General features: G+C 33.9%; 1 protein-coding gene across 5 annotated transcripts in view; it reads right to left on the bottom strand.

The window, feature by feature from the left end:
• Pard3b (par-3 family cell polarity regulator beta) overlaps positions 1-20,009 on the bottom strand; it is a 977,771-nt gene that overhangs the window by 840,541 nt on the left and 117,221 nt on the right. For 4 of the 5 annotated variants that reach the window (XR_012447363.1, XM_074071526.1, XM_074071528.1 and 1 more), the window contains exon 2: positions 8,971-9,072. Coding sequence is in view for 3 of the 5 variants with exons in the window: in XM_074071526.1 (XP_073927627.1) it covers positions 8,971-9,072 (102 nt within the window). In the remaining 2 variants the exon portion in view is untranslated. Of the gene's footprint in view, positions 1-8,970; positions 9,073-20,009 lie in introns of those variants that run through there. The other variant, XM_074071529.1, reaches the window with a different exon arrangement.

The raw sequence follows: 20,009 nt of genomic DNA, 5'->3' as shown, positions 1-20,009 counted from the left end.
CACAGTAAGTCCCTCCTGAACTACAGGAAATGTTTTCTTAAATACCTCAGGATTGCTGTTATGAGAGGTAAGAACACAAGTGATATATTTGTTTGTATCATACTTCAAAGTGTTACCACATACTTTGTTTCATTTGAGCCTTCTCCTAACTCAATGTGGAAAATAAAGCAGGGATAACTGATTTTGCAAATGAGAATGCTGAGGTTCAGAGATGCTAGAATAATAAGCAAACCCTGGATTCAAACTGCTCAAACCCAGTCCTCTGCTAGTACCACTCTACAATCTTGCTTTGATAAAGCTGATTGCAGCTAGATATTTTTGGAATACAATCTAATTAAATCAATATGCACTTAGGTATTGGTGAGGGGTCACCAGTTAGCACTTGTAGGCATTTACATCTTTAAAAAAAGGATGCTTTAGCAATACCACTCTTGGGGATATACCCAAAAGACTGTGACACAGGTTACTCCAGAGGCACCTGCACACCCATGTTTATTGCGGCACTATTCACAATAGCCAAGTTATGGAAACAGCCAAGATGCCCCACCACTGACGAATGGATCAAGAAAATGTGGTATCTATACACAATGGAATTTTATGCAGCCATGAAGAAGAACGAAATGTTATCATTCGCTGGTAAATGGATGGAATTGGAGAACATCATTCTGAGTGAGGTTAGCCTGGCCCAACAGACCAAAAATCGTATGTTCTCCCTCATATGTGGACATTAAATCAAGGGCAAACACAACAATGGGATTGGACTATGAGCACATGATAAAAGCGAGAGCACACAAGAAAGGGGTGAGGATAGGTAAGACACCTAAAAAACTAGCTAGCATTTGTTGCCCTTAACGCAGAGAAACTAAAGCAGATACCTTGAAAGCAACTGAGGCCAATAGGAAAAGGGAAACAGGTACTAGAGAAAAGGTTAGATCAAAAAGAATTAACCTAGAAAGTAACACCCATGCACAGGAAATCAATGTGAGTCAACTCCCTGTATAGCTATCCTTATCTCAACCAGCAAAAACCCTTGTTCCTTCCTATTATAAGCTTATACTCTCTCTACAACAAAATTAGAGATAAGGGCAAAATAGTTTCTGCTGGGTATGGAGGGGGTGGGGGGGGAGAGGGAGGGGACGGAGTGGGTGGAAAGGGAGGGGGTGGGGGCAGGGGGGAGAAATGAACCAAGCCTTGTATGCACATATGAATAATAAAAAATAAATAAATAAATAAATAAAGATGCTTTATAAATCAAATTGCTTCCTATTTGGTGTAATTTCCAATGTTGTAAAACTGCAATTTTTAAGTTACATAATTTTAAAAGTAGATGTATTTAAAAAGAATAATTACCCCATACTCTTGGGTATAGATGTGCCTTCACAAATAACTTCAAAAGAAGCTAATGTGAGAGAGAAAATTTGTAGAGTACAACATATGACTAAAGACATGCTATAAAGGTGAAAGTGTTCATTGATTATTTTTCTTAAAAATATTTTTAGCTGTAAGTAAAGTATTATTGTAATCTCAAATTTATTTTTTTAATACTTAGAACTTGAAATCTAATTCATAAATCAAACTATTTTCTGTTGACTCTTTATTGTACTATAATGCTTAGCTACATTAATGGCAGCATCAAGCCTGACAATTTCTTTTCCTTCTGCCTCTGATGAAACTTTTGTGTAGCAGACATGCACAACAAGCAACCACACCCAGAGCATGTACACCCACCATGGATATACATCTGTGCACAGATTCTCCCTCAGCCTCTCATTCATAAGTATACACACTAGAGTGTCAACCAACTAAATCATAGAAGACACCAGGGACAATATATTTGACATGGCCATGATTAGGATTACTTTAGTGTAAGTTACTATCTCCCAACATCATTTGTCTTTGCCACAGTAAGGTCACAAAGGTATTGATTCCAAAGTGCTCCTCTGGGGTTGAAACATGCCCACAAACTGCCTCTTAATGAAATATTTAAAAGAGACAACATAGTTTGGTGGAAGAAAAAGGTGAACAATTAGAAATCTTCAATTCTAGATCCAGCCCTGTCAATGACTAAAATCACAGATGTTTATTAAATAGCAAGCAAATTACAAATAAGAAGTTCAGGTGCTAAAAAATACTGTAAAAGGCCATTCCAGTACTAAGCAAGAATACCAGGCTTTTGAAGAGATTAAAACTAAGCCCTATAAAGTTAAACTATAATAAAATTCCTAAGAAAAATTTCAAGATTATAAGTGATAAACATTAATACTGCATATTAAACAAAGAGACCACTTAATTATTTCTGTATAATTATATTTATTTAAGATTGGGATTACCTGCAAGTATCAACTGGGAAAAAGATGCAACTTGACCTGAATCTTGAGATCAATAAGAACTGAACAGCAGGAATGAGCACCTACTTCCTATGTATATAATCTCAAACTTCCAAATGAAAGTATGAGAAAGAGATCATTTGTTATTCCATTCTCATTTTGCCAATGAGAAACTGGAGTTCAGAATAGTTAGTGGCTTACTTAAGACCTTAAAAATATATTCATTCATTCACTCTACAATTCTTTGAATAGCTAGAAAGGGCCAGGCGTGGTTGCAAACACTGGAAATATAGCAGTGAACAAAACTAAGACTTTTATGGAGCTAAAAAATTCTTATCATACAACATAAGCTGAGTCCTATATATGCAAAAAATTGGGATAAGGACATACTAGAAAAGTGGATCAATAAGAAAGAAGCTATGTAACAAGAAAATGCATGGTATACAAGGAAGTAGTCAGTGTAGTAGTTTCATTATTGCTGAGGTTTAAAGGTTGTGATGGTTTGAGAACATTCTGAAGCCTCTGAACACAGTATACGGTTGTGAGGTTTAGAGTTGTCCTTTGGCATCCACAGGGAACTCATTCCAGAATTTCTTTCAGACATCAAAATGTATGGATAGTTAAGTCCCCTTATGCACAAGAATTTGTATATAAATCTATGGACTTCCTCCATAGACTTTAAATTCTGCTTAGATTACCCATAACACTTAATAAAAGGTAATGGTATATAAATAGTTGCCGTAATGTATTGTTTAGGGAATAAAGACATGGGGGAAAGGCTTACACATGTTTAGTACAGCCACAACTGTTGTAAGCTTAGGGCTTACAAAGGTCAAACAAGTGCTTGAGAGAGGATGAGGACTTGTGAGATGGTGGAAGGCTATATCAAGGAAAGACTTCAACCCACTTCATTTGTGTGGAGTCAGTGCAGTTCTTAGGACATGATAGATGAAAGTTATGTTTTTAAAAAGATTTCTCAATTTTTTTTTCTGAATATTCTGAACCCACAGTTGGTTGAATTCACAGATGTTGATCCTGTGGGTATGGAAAGCCAATGGTATATACACTAAAAGGAATATGAATTAAGGAATATTTTTGGAATAATGCAATTTATATTGCATTAATAGTAGTATTAATTATAATAGCACCTAACACTTATTGATAACATATTGTTTGCTCTCTTAAACATTCTGACATATACTAACTTATAAAATTAGTACTATTTTTAGCTTCAATTATCCATGAGTAAAGTAAGGCACTAAAGGGTTAAGTTGCCCAAAGCCACACAGGTGAAAGAACCAAGAAATAAATTAACTTAGCCTAGCCAGTGTCCAGGCTCTTAACCAATGTGTTAATACTCACAGCATAGAACAGTTAAAGGGTAAGAAGTAGACTAAAATTAAGAAGACAAATTCTTTATCAATTACAGTAACCCCAGGATAACTGAGATTTTATTAAACTTGGTAGCTAATGCAAAGAGGGTAACAAGATCCATGAGACAGGATAAAGGAAAGAATGAGCTGGCTTTATTTAAAAAAATTTTAATAACTATATGTATAAGCTTTGAAGACTAAGAAAAGATGTGCCTACATACACACACACACAAAAATAAAGAAAAAAATCAGGACTCCAAAGGAGGAAGCCAACTTGAAACACTCTTTATCTGCTTGAGATGTTATGAGGAGCTTAAAGAGGAAATGCAGAAATGGACTCAGGAAAGAAATTAATGTCAGATATGGAGCTCTAGAAACTCTTCCTGGTCTCAGACTTCCTCCTTTGGAATATGATGAGGTTAGGCCACACGACTACTAGAGCCTCTTTTGGGTCTATGATTCTATAATTTCATAATTCTATAGAAGAAAATAATCTTCAAAAGTTTGAGATGAACTTTCTTGACCAGTTATCCTTCTGCTATTTGTGAGCTTCTGCATTTATTTCTGAGCCACTCTCCAAATCTCCTCCATGTACTTTCAAACATCAAAAGCCTGAAACCAAAACCTCTTAACCATCCATCCTTTGCATCTCAGGACATGCTCCTTTTTCTTTTTCTATTTCTCCCTCTTTTGTACTTGTTCACTAAATAAATCTCTGCAGGAAGGAAAGGCCAGAGGGAATGAGGAAGGAAGGCCCACAACAATGTAAAACAGGAAAAAATAAAAAACAGCACAATATGTTTTGTATTGGTTTAAATTAAATGCTTTACACTGAGAAAGAAGTCTTATCAACAAAATGAGGGCTCAGAAATGAATTTGGAACTTTAAAAAGTAGTCTAATTTACCATCCCTCTTCCTCAGAAAAACACAACGTACAATAAATTATTCAACTACACATTGAAAAATCTACATCCTTCAACACATTCAGTCATTAGCCTTTCAAACAGTAAATATGAAGCTAGGAAGACCAAATACATAAGCAAATTTTATAAATGCAAAGAATTTGCTTTAACCTTTCTTAGAAAACTCAAAAAGCATAGGTAAGTATTATAAACTGATTTTATTGACCATGTCCGATTCTGTGTTATATTAAAAATATAACAAAAATTATTCTTGAATAAAATAGAACCAATTGTTCATCACATTCAGGAAGTGCTTCCTATGAGCTGGTTTCTAGGACACCGTGGCCTCCACTAGAGGGCAACAGAGTGTGCTGAGAAAGCAACCTGGACTGCAGGATGGAGTGTCTACTTTTAGGTCACTAGTTCATCCATTGTGCAAACCAGACTGTATTTTAAAACCACATCAGAACCCTGAATGCTACTTATGTTACCAAACAATATGTTCTGATAAAGATATTCTGATTTTAGATTTACTCATACTGGCATTTTCATTTCTCAAATATGAAATATACAAATGTTTTGTCATAATCACATATGTTCTTATAAAACTATTTTTAACATTTTAAAAACCTTTAAACAAATTTAATAAGGTTTGTTAAACAGTGTTAAAACATACAATAAAATAATTTGATGTTTTAATACTTAAAAGCATTTAATGTTCAAATCAGAATATATAGGTGAAAAATAAATAACATTACCATAATATTATTAGGATGACAGCTAACAATCAGTATACATAATAATACACTCAAAACTTTATATAGTTTGCCTATATCATTTTCTACACTTACCCTGTAAGAACTAACATTATAGCCACTTTATAAATGGTGAAATTTAGGCTAATACAGATAAGAAAAAAATCTTTCTCAGGGACACATAACTAACAGTAAATAAACTGAACAGAAATTGTAACATTTGTGTACCAGGCATCACATGTGATTCAGGAGTCAACTGACCATCAAGCCCCTTTGACAAAGGCAAAACTTAGTCAAAGATAAAGACATCTTCCCACATAATATGTATTATATAATATAGTTTAGCTTTTGTATATTTAATTAGACCATGGCAGTGATTCAATTTAAGTAACAGAAGTTGTATACTGCTGTATTTCGGTATCACATTGTACTTATCTTCTTTAACCAAGCCAATTTCTAGAAATTGAAAACAGGAATAATAATGGCTTCTGCCTGAAGGTTGCTCTAACATAAAACAGGATATAAGTGCTGAGGACATTGTGAGACACAGGGCTCCATAAAATGTTAACTTGCTGTTATTTGGTAAACCAAGTCAGCTGCCTTTGGCACCCAGAAAAAAAGACATTGGTGTAATGCTGTAATATTTAGATTTATTCCAAAGACCTGGAATCATCAAACTGATACATAAAACTGAAGAATCTTCAAAATACCTATCATAACTAAATAATTACTAAGTTTTAAGACATATTGCACAAGTGTTACTTATCATAAAATGCACAATTCCAAAGCTGTTCTAATAAGATTTTGCCAAAACATAGAATGGAAATAGTTTAAGATGGTTAAAAACTCAGTTCCCCTTGAAAGAGTTGTAATGAGAAAGCAAATCAAAACAAAACAAAAAATCTCAAACACAGCATTTATGCACCAAGTGCCATGTTGGCCAAAGGAATAAAAGAGGCAAAGTCCAAAGATGAGCCACTTTGGACAGAGGTTTTAAAAGTTATCACTTTAGAAATCTGACTAAACTCTATTAGACCCTTCTCTGATTTTTCATTGGGTATCACTTAACCTCTGGTTTTAGTAATTAACTCAAATGTTCTGCATAGCTTTTCTTTATTTTTTTTAATTTTTATTTTTTTATTATTCATATGTGCATGCACTGCATAGCTTTTCCATATACTAAATGGCCTCAGCCTTTGCTGCTAGACTCTCAACAGTTCCTTATTTCCATTTCTCACCTGTACTGAATCTTTCCTAGGAATGGAAGTGTTTGGGTTTTAGTGTGACGAGTATGTGCGCCCATCCAGGCTCCTTCTGCCTGTGTGCGCTCCATAATCTAAACACAAGAGAACATTAGGTAGCCAATTTGCAAAGGTAAACTGTTATGTAATATAACCCAATTCTACCTCAAATGATCTTGGATAAGTTTGATACGTCACTAGAGAGATCCACAAGGCATCATTTAAAATTCCTGCTTGATCTAAACTGACAAAAAAAGCAAGATAAAATGAAGTTGTTTCCACACTAGATCTAGGGGTGTAATAAAATCCTAAGCTAGCAGAGGACATAGTAAGCATATATGGAAATGTCACAATGAACCCTCCTGCACAACTAATATATGCTCTTGATACTGTTTTCTTTTGTTTTTAAGATTGCAGAGGAAATGTCAGAAACTAAATAATGCTCTCTTTTTCACTTAATCTTTTTTAAAAGAAAGAAATGGGAGAGAGAACAATTTTTTGCAACGTCAAAAGTGTAAATTTGCATCAACTCTGCAGATCAATACCTGTGAGGCTGCATGCAGAAGCTTTAAGATGTGGTATGAGACTGGTTAAAGCTCGACCTGAGGTGCACGATTCTCTGCTAAGATCTTAACTGATTATCTCACATTGTCACCTTACTCAATAAATGGTGGTACAGTCCTATTAAAAGAGAGATTAGATATAATAAAGCTGTTTCTGTGTCTACTAAATGGATATGGTTTTAAAAAACACATTACCAAGATAGTCAAAAAAGAATGCTGCAGAGGGAAAAGTTCTGTTGGACAAATTATTTCCCTGGGCATTGTACGTGGAATCATCCTTTGTGTAATGAGGTTTTGGACAACTCTGGGGTGATACAACTACCTCTGGCACTTCTTAAAATTGCCATTTTTCAGCTTTTAATTTTAATACACTTGGCATCAGTAAAATTTGAGACAGGAACCTCCTTTTTCATTAATAACTCAAAAACCTAGAATATTTCAAAGGAAGAAGGTCCCAGGGAAGTAGATGGTGACATAGGGAAGAGAAGTAAAAACCCTCCCTTAGCATTCTGATGAAAATCATACATTATTCTTAACCTGAGAATAACTAATTAACTAGGAAGTATGATAAAATCATATGACTCAACTGTAAAGAGTAAAGTTTGCTTTCTTACTCATTAATCCAGTGAATGTTACTTAAGAATCAAGTTTATGTAAGATACTATACCAGATAGTCTTACCACAATGAAAACAAAAGAAATAAAACAGCTTCCAGTCCCTGTCCTCTAGATGACAATCTATTTAGGCGGATGAGTCCTTTGTGAAAGGGCTAATTACTATGTAAAACAAACCAAGTTTGAGTTCCAACAGAAAATGTGAAAAACAAACATGCAGTATATTTGCAAAGATTAAGAAAAGTTAGGAAAGACCTTATGGAAAAAAAGTTAAAAATATTAATTTTACCTGACTTCAATAAATCACATTTTCTATATTATAGTCCACTTTCAGACACACAAATGTACACACACACACATATCCTGAACACCATGAAACTGCAAAAAACAATACAGAGAAACATGCTTCCAACTATAAATTAGCTTACTAGAGTCAGTTCTAAGAATATACATAGAAAGACTTGGAAGCCTTTGATTTGGGAGAGTACATTAGCCAATGATAAGGGGAGCCCGACCCTGAGCTAGGATTAAAGGATGTGCTTCAACAGCAATACACCAGGGTACTGCTGCTGCACAGTTCACACTTTCACATTCCTCAGTTTAGCATCAGAAGAAAAATCCCATTAGAACAAAATAATTGCAATGGGATTATCCCCAAGTAGGTGGCAGAACACGTACAGACTTTTTGAAACACTCAATTCTATGCTTTTTGGTTTTAGCAATGAAAACAAGACTATCACTCAAGGCAGTGGCTTGCCAGGTACTTTAAGAAAAAATCTTCACCACAGTCCTTCATGAGACATTCCTTCCCACTGTTTTCTACTGTGAAACATGAAACACATTCAAACCTCAGTTATTTTGTTGAATGTTTAGCAAGGGCCAGGGATAAACTCCAGAACCAGCAGCAACAATGAGAACTCCAACAGTCTCAGTGACTGACACTAATTTATTGAGATGTATGGGAAACTCTTGAGAATGAAGTATCTGCTAATTAGGCTACCACAAACAGGTTCCTAAACCTTGACAAACTTTTTCCAAACACCTGATGAAGAACTTTGATTTATGGGCTGTCCAGGTAAAACAGAACAGATGGTATCTTTTAATAATAATTGACACATGAGTTAGTTAAGGATTTCAATCTCTTGAAAACATGCAGCCATATGGAAGAAAACAAAGAACATTTTTAGTCACCTACCTTATCTTTGTCTTCAACAACATCTGCCAAAACATCATCTGGATCCAGGATTCCACCATCTGTGTATTCTAAGTGATGAATCTTCACCCAGTAACCAGGATCCTATGATAAGGACAAATAAGTTTGATGACTCAATCTTTTTCTAAAAAAGTAAGATACATATTAATTTTAAGAGAAATAATTTTGCTCATTAAAATATGCTCTAGTAATAATTTTTAAACACCAAACACAAATGTCTTCTATTCATTTGGATAAGTGTTTGGCACTTTTATCCTGTCTAACTTCATCAAAACATACGTATTTCATCAGTTTTCCTGGAAGATAAATTGCATTGGAAAAATAAATTGCCCAAGCACCCTGAAAACTATATTTGAACTCAAGTAGCTATCACTTCAGAGTATATGAATGGAATGATGGCACCAACAAACCCTTTTCCTTCTTTAGTCTCCCAGATCACTGTGCATTACACAACTCTAGGATTTGCACTGATATGGAGCAAAGAGCTCCAGCCTTAGTTTCCATTTCCTGCAGCATAGCAGCTACAAGGGATTATGCTAAGAACTGAATAGGGAGGTCTCTGAATTAGGCTAGTGATTTAAGGGATTTGCAATTATTATTGTTATTTTTTTTAATTGACTAGTTTTTTTAATTAGTCATTTAAAAAAATAAAAGTGCTTTTAAATAAAATTTAAAAGTGCTTATTGTGATATTAGATAAAATGAAATGATCTAGTTCATTCAGTTATTTATGTGCTGTCTGCCTATTTCCAGAAAAGAGTTGGAAATGGGACATTAACATGAACCAATGAATGAAGTGAAGAAAAACATTAGTAAGGATTTTACCAAAATAACCAAGTTATAATCAATTTGGTTCTGTGAGTCTTAGACACTCAAAGCTGGAAACTGTTAAGCTATAAAGCTCTTAGTAATTACTAAAGGAAGAGATAGAAGTTGGTGGGAAAAACAAGGAAATTCTTCTAGAATAAAGCTCTAAGCCTTTATCACACGAATCTTTATTAATAATGAGGAAGAACTAACATAACCTACAGAATGCAGTTGAAGTTTTATGAAAACTAACATGAATAACTGTCATACAGCCTTCTCTTTGGCCCCTGATAAAAAGTGAGGGCATGTTATTAAATACTAATGTGGATAACTACTGAAATGTGGCTGAAGCACACACTTTTCTAATAATCCAACTTGACACAATGATAGGCTTAAAAAACCTGAAGGATTTCTCCTTAAGTAGGCCTTGCACATTTCAAAATTAAGTTTTCTACAGAGTAAAAGGGGCAATTTCACAGAAAATAAAAAGTGCTTCATTTGCACTTTTTAAAAAGTAATTCATTTGTTGGAACCACTAATGAATTACTAGAAAACTTTAAATGCCTGACTCTATTGCCCACATGAGATCTTCTCAATGATATGAGCAGTAAGAATATAACCAGGCAAGAAAAGCACAGAGCACCATACTCAGCTACAAGAGCCAGAGAACTCAGGCAACCGAAGGTGACTCTGCTACAAAGAATCAGCCATGTAATTAATGGCCATCAGACTATATGAACATCCCCAGAAATCTTTAGAATTGAATACTTTTGATATGGTAATGCCGCAAGTAACAGGTTTCTCAAAATCTATCTGGTACTTCTAGTTGAAATCCAGAGTATTATGTTTTTCTTGTAAAACAGCCCGCTTATGAAAGAAGTCCAATTTAATTTATTTCTATAAACTGGCATTGAGTTTGTTTTTGATATGTTACATCTCTGTAGATGAAATCTGTTGATTTTAATCACATTTATAAAAAATGATATATCCTAAAATGTTTGTTTTAATATTTGTACTTAAAAACAGACAACTATTATGTTATCTGTTTTTTATTTCTTATGCTCAGTTTATAAAAGCCGATTTTTATCACCTAAAACAAAGGTAAGCAAACCCCTAACAATTGTACTGTAAGTTAAAGTCCACCTCACTTCCTGCCTAAGAAGAAAATGAGAGTCCTGATTTTAAAGAGGAATACTGAAAAAAAAAAAGAGAGAGAGAGAAAAAAGGCAGGAATTAGGACATGACAGGTGACAAGAACAGCCAACAAGTGCAGCAAGATAAGGTTGTTGAGTCACATAGCACACACCCTCATGAGGATCTTATTTCTCTTCTGGAAAAAAACACAGGCATTGAAACTAAGATACTTTTCTCTAATTTGATTAGAAAGTATAGAACTAATTTAAGTAAAAAGAATCTAATACATTTTGGAATCATATTTAACAAAAAAATTAAGTATATGACACCAGAATTTTAATAGAAACAATGCAATTTTAACTCCCCATTCCAAATTGATGCTGCCATTTTACATAATTCAAAAATGAAAAGAATAGGCTCATGATGGTCACACATCTAACCTAGAAAATTGACAACACAGAGAAAAGAAGTCTTAGAAGCAGTATTTTATACATCCAAGATAAGAAAATCAATAAACAAGTACATACCAATTGTGGTTCTATCCCTGTGGTATTTGGCCATGATGCCATATATCACTTTAAGAATATGCATCCAATATTCGCACCTACAGGCATCATAAAACCATAAATTTACCCTATTTTATGCATGTAAAAATGTCAACTATTACACTGCAGTCAACATTTTGCATTTCATTTACTTGGCTTTATTGCCATCAGAAATAAAACTGATCAAACATGAAAAGATGCTCACATAAGTGTCTTGGTTCATACAATTAATCCCTTAAAGACTTTATTGTATTTTTTCATGATCATGACATTTAGCTTTACCTTTCTACTGCAAAAATACCTTTAATACATAAAACTTTTAAGTTATTTTCAAAATATTGTGCTCACTTTGTTACTCAATAAGTCTTATTACCCATACTCCTAGGATCACTAAAGTACTGAAAAATAACATATGATACATTGTATTTTCTTAACTTTTAACAGCATCTTATCTGTTTTTAAAATAAGCAGTTAATTTCAGTACTACTGGAATTTTGAAACTATTTTATTTAAAATAGTCTACAGAGATGAATTGGAAAAAGAAACTAAAACAAAGACATATTTTTACTGATTAAATGTAAAAATTATTCCAAACAGGCATTGATATTAATAGCAACAAATAATCTTTGCTGTTGAAAAGTGGCATGAAACTTAATCCTATGCCTTAAAAATACTATAATAATTCTAGTGTTGAAGAATAATAATTTTCTATTAGCAATGCCTAACAGAGTAGACTAGAAAGCCAGATACAAAGATGCTTTGGGGTCATGTCAATAATCAAGAGAGGGAAAATTTGGAGATTTCCAAGCAAACTACCTATGATGCAAGAAGAGAAAAAGCAGCTTCCAATGGCAGCAAGGTTCCAAAGTGAGAAGAGCACTGTAAAGGAGAAGTGGTTGGACAAGGGCTTCATTTAATTAATGGTGGTAGTTACAATATTCAACAATGCACCCCATTTCTTAGTGGTTTAATATCTTCATTAGAATAATCTTACCCACTGGCATATATTAACAACTGTAGAATGGAAATTGGTGGAAAAATATATTTTTTGTAGACCTTAACTTTGCAAATTTGGTGGAATGTAACCACAAAAAATGAACTGTCACTATTTTCATCATTATCAATATAGCAGATAATTTGTCTCACTCCTTATTACAGGACAGGTACTAAAGGTACTATGTGTTTTATAAGATTAGCTCATCTACCCCAAACAGTCTCATAAAATAGTTATCAATGCATTTTGCAGATGAGGAAAGCAAAGCATGAGTAAGTGAACTGACTTCTGAAGATCAGATACTTCACATACAGCAGAGTTAAAATGGGGTTCTTTAAACATAGTAATTACATTTTTAGATTAAATAATAATTCAAAATACAGTTAAATAGGAATCAGGCAAGGGATCAGGTCTATTTCTACCCCTACATAAGAATTCAGACTCAAGCAGGTTGTCATTACACAGGCCTCAGATGCTCCAACATCAGTGAGTGTGGGTGTCCCATGGTCTTTCATAGGATGTACCACATAGAGGTCACAGTGTAGAGAACACAAGAGGGTGATCCGAAAGTCCCAAATATTTTGCATAAGTGTGTGTGAGTGGTGCTTCACAAGTGAAAGAAGCAAGTAGGGAAAGCTTCAAAATACAATTCCTCATTCTTATAGAATTTAGGGCTTGGGAAACCATGAGAAAGGGCTGCACTGCTAGGAACACAAAGGGAGTTTGAGGCACTGGAAATTGGATAGAGAATTATGAAAATATGCATACAAAAACATAGCTACTTGCATCATAAACCTCTATGGTCATTCTCCCTCTACCAAAGACCAGAAGAAAATCAGATGTTCTCCAATGCACCCAAGGAGATGTGGCAGGGCATCTCTGGAGACTGGGGTAAAAAGACAACAAAGTGTCTGAAAAACCCGTCATAAGACCACATAAGGAAAACTAAAGTTTCAGCAAACAGTGCCTAAGTAAAGCCTAGAAGAGTGGCACTGACACCTGAAAGGAAAAAAAATCAAGACAGAAAAGGTAGTAATGAGTGTAAAGGTTGTTATAAGCCAGCCCTAATTGGCTTCAAAACATGCCTCCACCTTCCCAAAATAGATCAGCCAAGTACAAACTTCAGGAGAAAGACTAAACACAGGAACATGAGATGAGGCCATTTTAATCAACTGTGTGTCTAAAGAATTGAGAACTATAATGAGTGCAAAGGTTTTCATGCTGTGTTGAAAGTGTGACATCTGGTAAATTCTGCAACAAAATTGTGTATCTCAAATTACAGATAAAATGAGGGTGAATGTACACATCAATAAATTCAATTTCAGCTCTAAAAATCTATGATCCTATCAAAAGAAAAATGCAATAACCATACTAATATCAGATAAAGGAGATTTTAAGAAGTGTTACCAAAGATAAAAGGAGATATTTCCTTATGATAGAAGGGTTAGTCGAATAGGAAGAAAAGAATTCAAAACCTAGTAACATAACTGCAATACATACATTGATTGCTAAAACAGATAATTTCTTTCTCTCTCAACCTCCCCTACGCCACCCTGCCCCCCTCCGCCAATCTTAGTTGGACACTTTTGGTAGGAAACCAAAATAAAAAATCAGGAAGGAAATCATTTAAACAACACAAATTAACAAGTTTAACCCATTTATAGTATATAAACACACACAAATCTATATACACATATATAAATATAATGCAACAAAAAGATTAGCAAAGGTGTTCTTTATAAGTGCATATGAAACACATACCAAATTTCAAAGGTCCAGAACCTTTCAAAATATTCTCTCTGATCATAGTAGAATCAACTATATAAAAATATCTGGTAAATGACCAAATGTTTGAAAATTAAGAAATAAAGTATTGAATAATCCAGAGATGAGGAAAAATGAGGAAATGAAAAAATATTTTAATTTAACAATACCTAAATCAACAAAAATTTATGGAATGTAGCTAAAGCAGTGCATTACAAGTTCAGTAATGGCCTTTACTGCATTCATTAGAAGGATGAAAAAAGATAAAATAGAAAGGCTAGAAAAGAAACAGGCCTAAAGTTTTTTAAATTCATTCAAAATTAATAAATGTATTAAAAAACATAATTACCAAAACAGACATAAACATATTAAATATAACTAGTACAAAAACGATAATTAAAGAAATCAAATCTATTACTAAAAATCTTTCCCATGAAGAATGTTCTTCTCAGATGACTTCATGGGTAAAATCTCCCTAATATTTGAGGAACAAATGATGTCAATCTTTACACAAATACTTCTAGAGACTTGGAAAAGAGAAAAATTCTCCCAGCTCTCTATGAGGATAGCATAACTTTGATACCAATAACTTTACAAAGACATTACAATGAAAGAAAAATATAGACTAGTTTCTGACACATGGATGCATATACAAAAATTTTACACATTTTAAATCAAGTTCAGTGATGTATACAAAGGATAATACATCACAACCAAATAAGGTTTGTTCTAGTAATCCAAGAGTGGTTTAAAATTCATAGAAAAAAAGGACAAAACCACATGAAAGCAGAAGAAGCGTTTGTGAATATTCACCAAATTACAATAAAAATATTATAGCAAACAAGACAAACCAATGAGAAAATAAGTAAAAGATAAATGTTAAATGATAGCATTTACAATACTATCAAAAGTCAAATGTTTAAGAATAAATCTAAAAGAAATGTGTAAAACATCTATGGTAAATTATGTAAAACTAGGAAAAACTAAAGAGTATCACAGATTATAAAACTCAATACAAGGTGAAGATGTTCACCTTGCCCAAATTAGGCCAGGCTAGGGTTGTCAGAAGCATGAGGAAATGAAGCAATGAAAATTACAATACACTAATGGAAATGGAAATGTATATAGTTATTTTGAAAAGCTGTCAATATCTAAGCATAAATATTCCCTAAAATTGAACATAAACATCCTGCATGACTCAGAAATTCAATCTCTGGTTAGATATCCAAGCAAAATAAGTATACTGTTACCAAAGACATGTATTAGAATATTCAGACCAGAATTATTTCCAATACCTAGAAATGCAGAAATAATCCAACTATTCACCATCAGTAGAATGGACAAACAATAGTATATTCATACAATGGAATCCTATGCATCAACAAGGATGACAAACCACAAGTTCCTCCAACAACATGGGTGAATTTCACAGAGTAACATTGTGCAAAAACAGCCAAGTACATGTACATACTTTGTGAACAGATACACAGTAAGCTCAAAACAGATATAACTAATGCAGAAGTTGAGAGACTTTCTATTCCCTGTGAGGGAAAGAATGAATCAAAAGGGACACAAAGGGGCCTCTGAAGCTATATTCTGGTTTTTGACCTGTTTGCACACAGATAAAGAAATAGAGCATTTACTTGTGCACTTTGCTATATGTATATGCCTCAGAAAAAAGAACTTCTTGCTTCTAAAAATGTGAAGTGAAATATCGTGACTTCCCTTCACACATTACACTTCTACAGATAAATAAATGAAGACACCAAAATGATGTTCAGAACAGGTCTACTTTTCCAATTTCCTTAGAAGTAAAAGAAAAAATATTTAAATAAGTAAATATTTAAGTTTCCGAGAAGACTTGGGAAAGCCAGTTATCCCACCAACAAAACATGTAGCTCATTAACCACCAGTTATTCAAAACCTCTAGGACCAAGGGGAAGAGTTAGTTGACCATAGGTCTAAATGAGTTAACAGTGGAATGAGTCTATTAAAATTACTGCCATCATCTTAGACTACGGTGATGGAAGTATTATATCCAAGAGAGCGAGTTGTAACTCTTACTCTATGCTGAGATGGCCAGACCACATTTTAGAGTGTTTTGTCAAATTTTAAGAGATGATTATTAAGCAACTGTGGACACCTGTATGACAGTAACCACAAAGGTTACTCTTAAGGCTGTAAATAGGTCTTATGATAAGTGAGCTGAACTAATTTAAGTTCATTTAAACTGGTGGGAACACAGGAAAATATTTTGCTATTTCAAATGTAGTAGAACTACAGTTTACAAGGCACTGAACTCTTAAAGTTATGAGCTAACAAAAAAAATTATTAAAATTATTCCTGGACATCGCTGATATAGAAGCCATACTGAATATTAACATACTTCCTCTCAATGAGGTCAATACTGCTTTATGTTTTTCATTCAGGACTGGAGTATATTATTCACTATCTTTTCAGCTGAGCACCAGATGAAGTATATGAACTATGGTGAAGACCATGCTCTGTGAAAAATTCTTATTAAACACTTATAGTCAGGTCAGAATAGACTGGTTATCACAAACACATGGGAACTGAGGAAACAGAAGTACAGAAGAGTCTCCTTTTTGTGCTTACTCTGGATATTACATGAGCACACTGCCCATATAAGTTTAGCTGTTATTCAAATTCTTACCCCTTTTCTCTTGAGCTGATCTTTTAAAGGTGAACATATCAAAGTTAAATGATCATATGAGAACTCTCATCAAATTAAAAGCATCTTCGTCAAAGGAACATATGGCATATTCTGTGCTACCCTAAAAAGGTAGAAAAGACAGTAAGGATGGATTGAAGCTTAGCATAAGAAAGATCTACCACAAAGCCATCTATGAAGAGAATGCGCTGTATGATGGGACTGAAACTTTCATTCTTGTAAAGAGTCAACCAAAGGCTATTTGGCCACATCTCAAGGGAAACAAAGGATAAGAAGTGGGAATTGTGTGACCCTGAAGATCTCTTCCAGCTCTCGGAATTATAGCACCTAAAACCTGAAAGATCTCCAGGGCTTTGAATCCACAGGTAGAGAAAATTTGTGAAAGAAGAAATCTATGCTAAACAAGCTCAGCAGGAGTCTAGAATTACAGTGTATTTCCAAACTGAAAGTCTGTTAGCACATATTTTTAATTTCTTAATCTAGCAGTTACTAAATTGTAAAAAAAAAAAAACCCAAAACTTACTAATCTATAAACAAACTTAAGAAAAGCTCTCCCATCTCCAAAATGAAATAATTCTAGTAGAGAAAAAAATTCTCAGAATTTTATTGATTAGAACATTCCTTTTTTCACTAGGGTACTTTCTCATTCTAAAAGAACTTTCCTCTCCCTGGGCAAAAAATTTAAAAACTCAGGAATTTCAAGCCTTGTCTTGTAAATTCATAACCAGTGGCTCAGGATCACCTAGAGTACCTTTCCAACTAACAGGAGAAACTGAAAATACAAAGGCTACACCATAGGAAAGATGCATAATTCTAAACAAAAAAATTCAATTAAAAGCACCAATTCCTATTTTTACACATAATGTAAATTTTGGTAATATTACTTATTCCTTTTTTTCAAGTAGAAAGAAAAATATTTTAAGTGTCAAGGAATACACTTCACCTCCTAGTTCACATGTCTACTAACTATTAAAAAGAATGTTAATCACTGCATGTCATTCTTCAATCAGCTTTGTGAAGTAACCGTAATCTCAGTAGTTTTATATTGAGGCTTAAAGGTTCATTGGTTTTATCTAGTGATTAGCCTAAACTTAAAAAGGTCCAGATAACTAGATAGAGCTTTTCTTTAAAGAATGAATTTTAATTATTTTCAAATCTACTGCTTATATCATCACGGTACACTCTGACTCATAAGAATATGAAAATTTCCTTTTCCTAAAGATCTATGAATAAGTGCTTACTCTTAAGTGTATAATAGTATATGCCTTACATAAATCTTTAGGATTAAATACAGTGAAATCTTAAAGTTATATCAGGAAAGTAAAATGTTAAAAATCTTAAATTAACAAAATTTCCAATGTATTTAATTTATGCATTTTTAAAAGACTTTCAAAACACTATTACTAATTTAGTAATTTTGAAAAACAATGATTGAAAATAATTTAAAGAAAACTGCTGATTCTTTAAAAATCATGTTTTTCATTATTTGTTTCCACTGCAATTTTATAATCCAAAGCCTTCAATGCCAAGGATTTAGAAGCTTGTGTGGTCCAAAGGAATGCAAACCATACAGCCAAAGAATAAAAGCAGCCCATCTCTCCAAAGAGAAAGGCAAGCTATTAATTTTTAAAATAATTTATCCATTATAAAACCCTAAAAGGTATTTAACTACATAATGAATAAATTTGAGAGTACAAATTCATATACCTCATGACTTACTTAATACAGCCAATTAAATTTAAACTTTAACCATAATCCTGACATCTTTGTACATTAGCTTCCCCAAAAACATCATTGACAGATGCTGCCTCCCAATTGTGTACATCCTAATGAGTGAGGAATGTTTAAAGCATTCTACAGGTAACAACTGTTGCCTCTAGCTTTTTACTTGAACACAGCTTTATGGATCCATCACTGAAGAAATTTAGACATAAAAAGGAAAATTTTAATTTATACCAGAAGAGGTACTGGTGGTAGTGTTTATAAAAGTAGCTTAACTCTAAGATAAATAAATACTTCATCAATTTTATCCCTCTCTCACTACTTACATAACTTATTTTCAGCATGGCAACAGGAATAGTGAGGGACTATCTGTCTCTGATCCTCAACAGTGTTGGGGATAATACTGCTTGCTACTGCTACCTTTGTTTCTCCAACAACAAGGTCATTTCTCTAGAATGCTGCAGATGGATCACAGATGTAGCTAAAAGGAACACAGCAAGCACAGGAAAGGAAGTAGAAAGAGCTGAGTCCACACGTCTCCTCTTGACAACCTCGCTGACCTCTCAATCTAAAGCTGATTCTCTGCCAGTATCATAATGATGAGTATCGTAAGTTACCCTTCAGTTAGTTGTTATTTTTTATGGTTAGGTCTCCTCCAACTACAGCATAAGTTCCATGATTTGAAAACTTCATTTCTCTTCTTCACCACCAAATCCCAGCACCTAAAACTACTTATGGTAGTCATTGTGCATTTGTCATAGGAATGAGGATAAGGAGAAACAAAGAAGGCCAGGAGTGGTAGACATCAAGTTATCACAGAGCGCTATCTCATTTATACCTAGCACAGGGCTGAATCACATAACCTGACTCTTTTGGTAGAGGCACTGGCACTGTGAGAGGATAGAAACACTCTGGACTGCATACTAATTGCTGCCATTTATGCAAAATACATGTGTTGAGTTCTTGCAACATCTATGAACAAAACAGAGGATAAAATCCAAGGAAAAAATAAAGCTAAATTTCAGTGAGGAACTCAGTAAATACATTAAATGATTGATTTTAATGTTATAGAATAAGATGAGGATAGGGTGCACAGGGACTTGTAATTTTAAATAAGGAGTTCACACCAGGGGACATTTAAAAAGTCACATCTGAACAATGACTTGAGGAAGAAAGCCAGTAGCAGATCAGAGAAGGTAAGTCAAGTTCTACTAATAAATGGCTGTGCTCGCTGGCAAGTCTTTCTTCAGGCATTTGTAAAAGCTCTCGAGCTCAGAGAAGGTGAGATGAGTGGGGAAACTAGCTCACCTAGGCGGATGAACAAACATGGCAGAGATGCAAGAGTACCAGACGGCAATAACCAC

Source organism: Castor canadensis, chromosome 4 (genome assembly GCF_047511655.1).
Source record: "Castor canadensis chromosome 4, mCasCan1.hap1v2, whole genome shotgun sequence".
In the NCBI taxonomy this organism is placed as follows: domain Eukaryota; kingdom Metazoa; phylum Chordata; class Mammalia; order Rodentia; family Castoridae; genus Castor; species Castor canadensis.
This window is presented reverse-complemented; position numbering and strand designations above follow the sequence as displayed.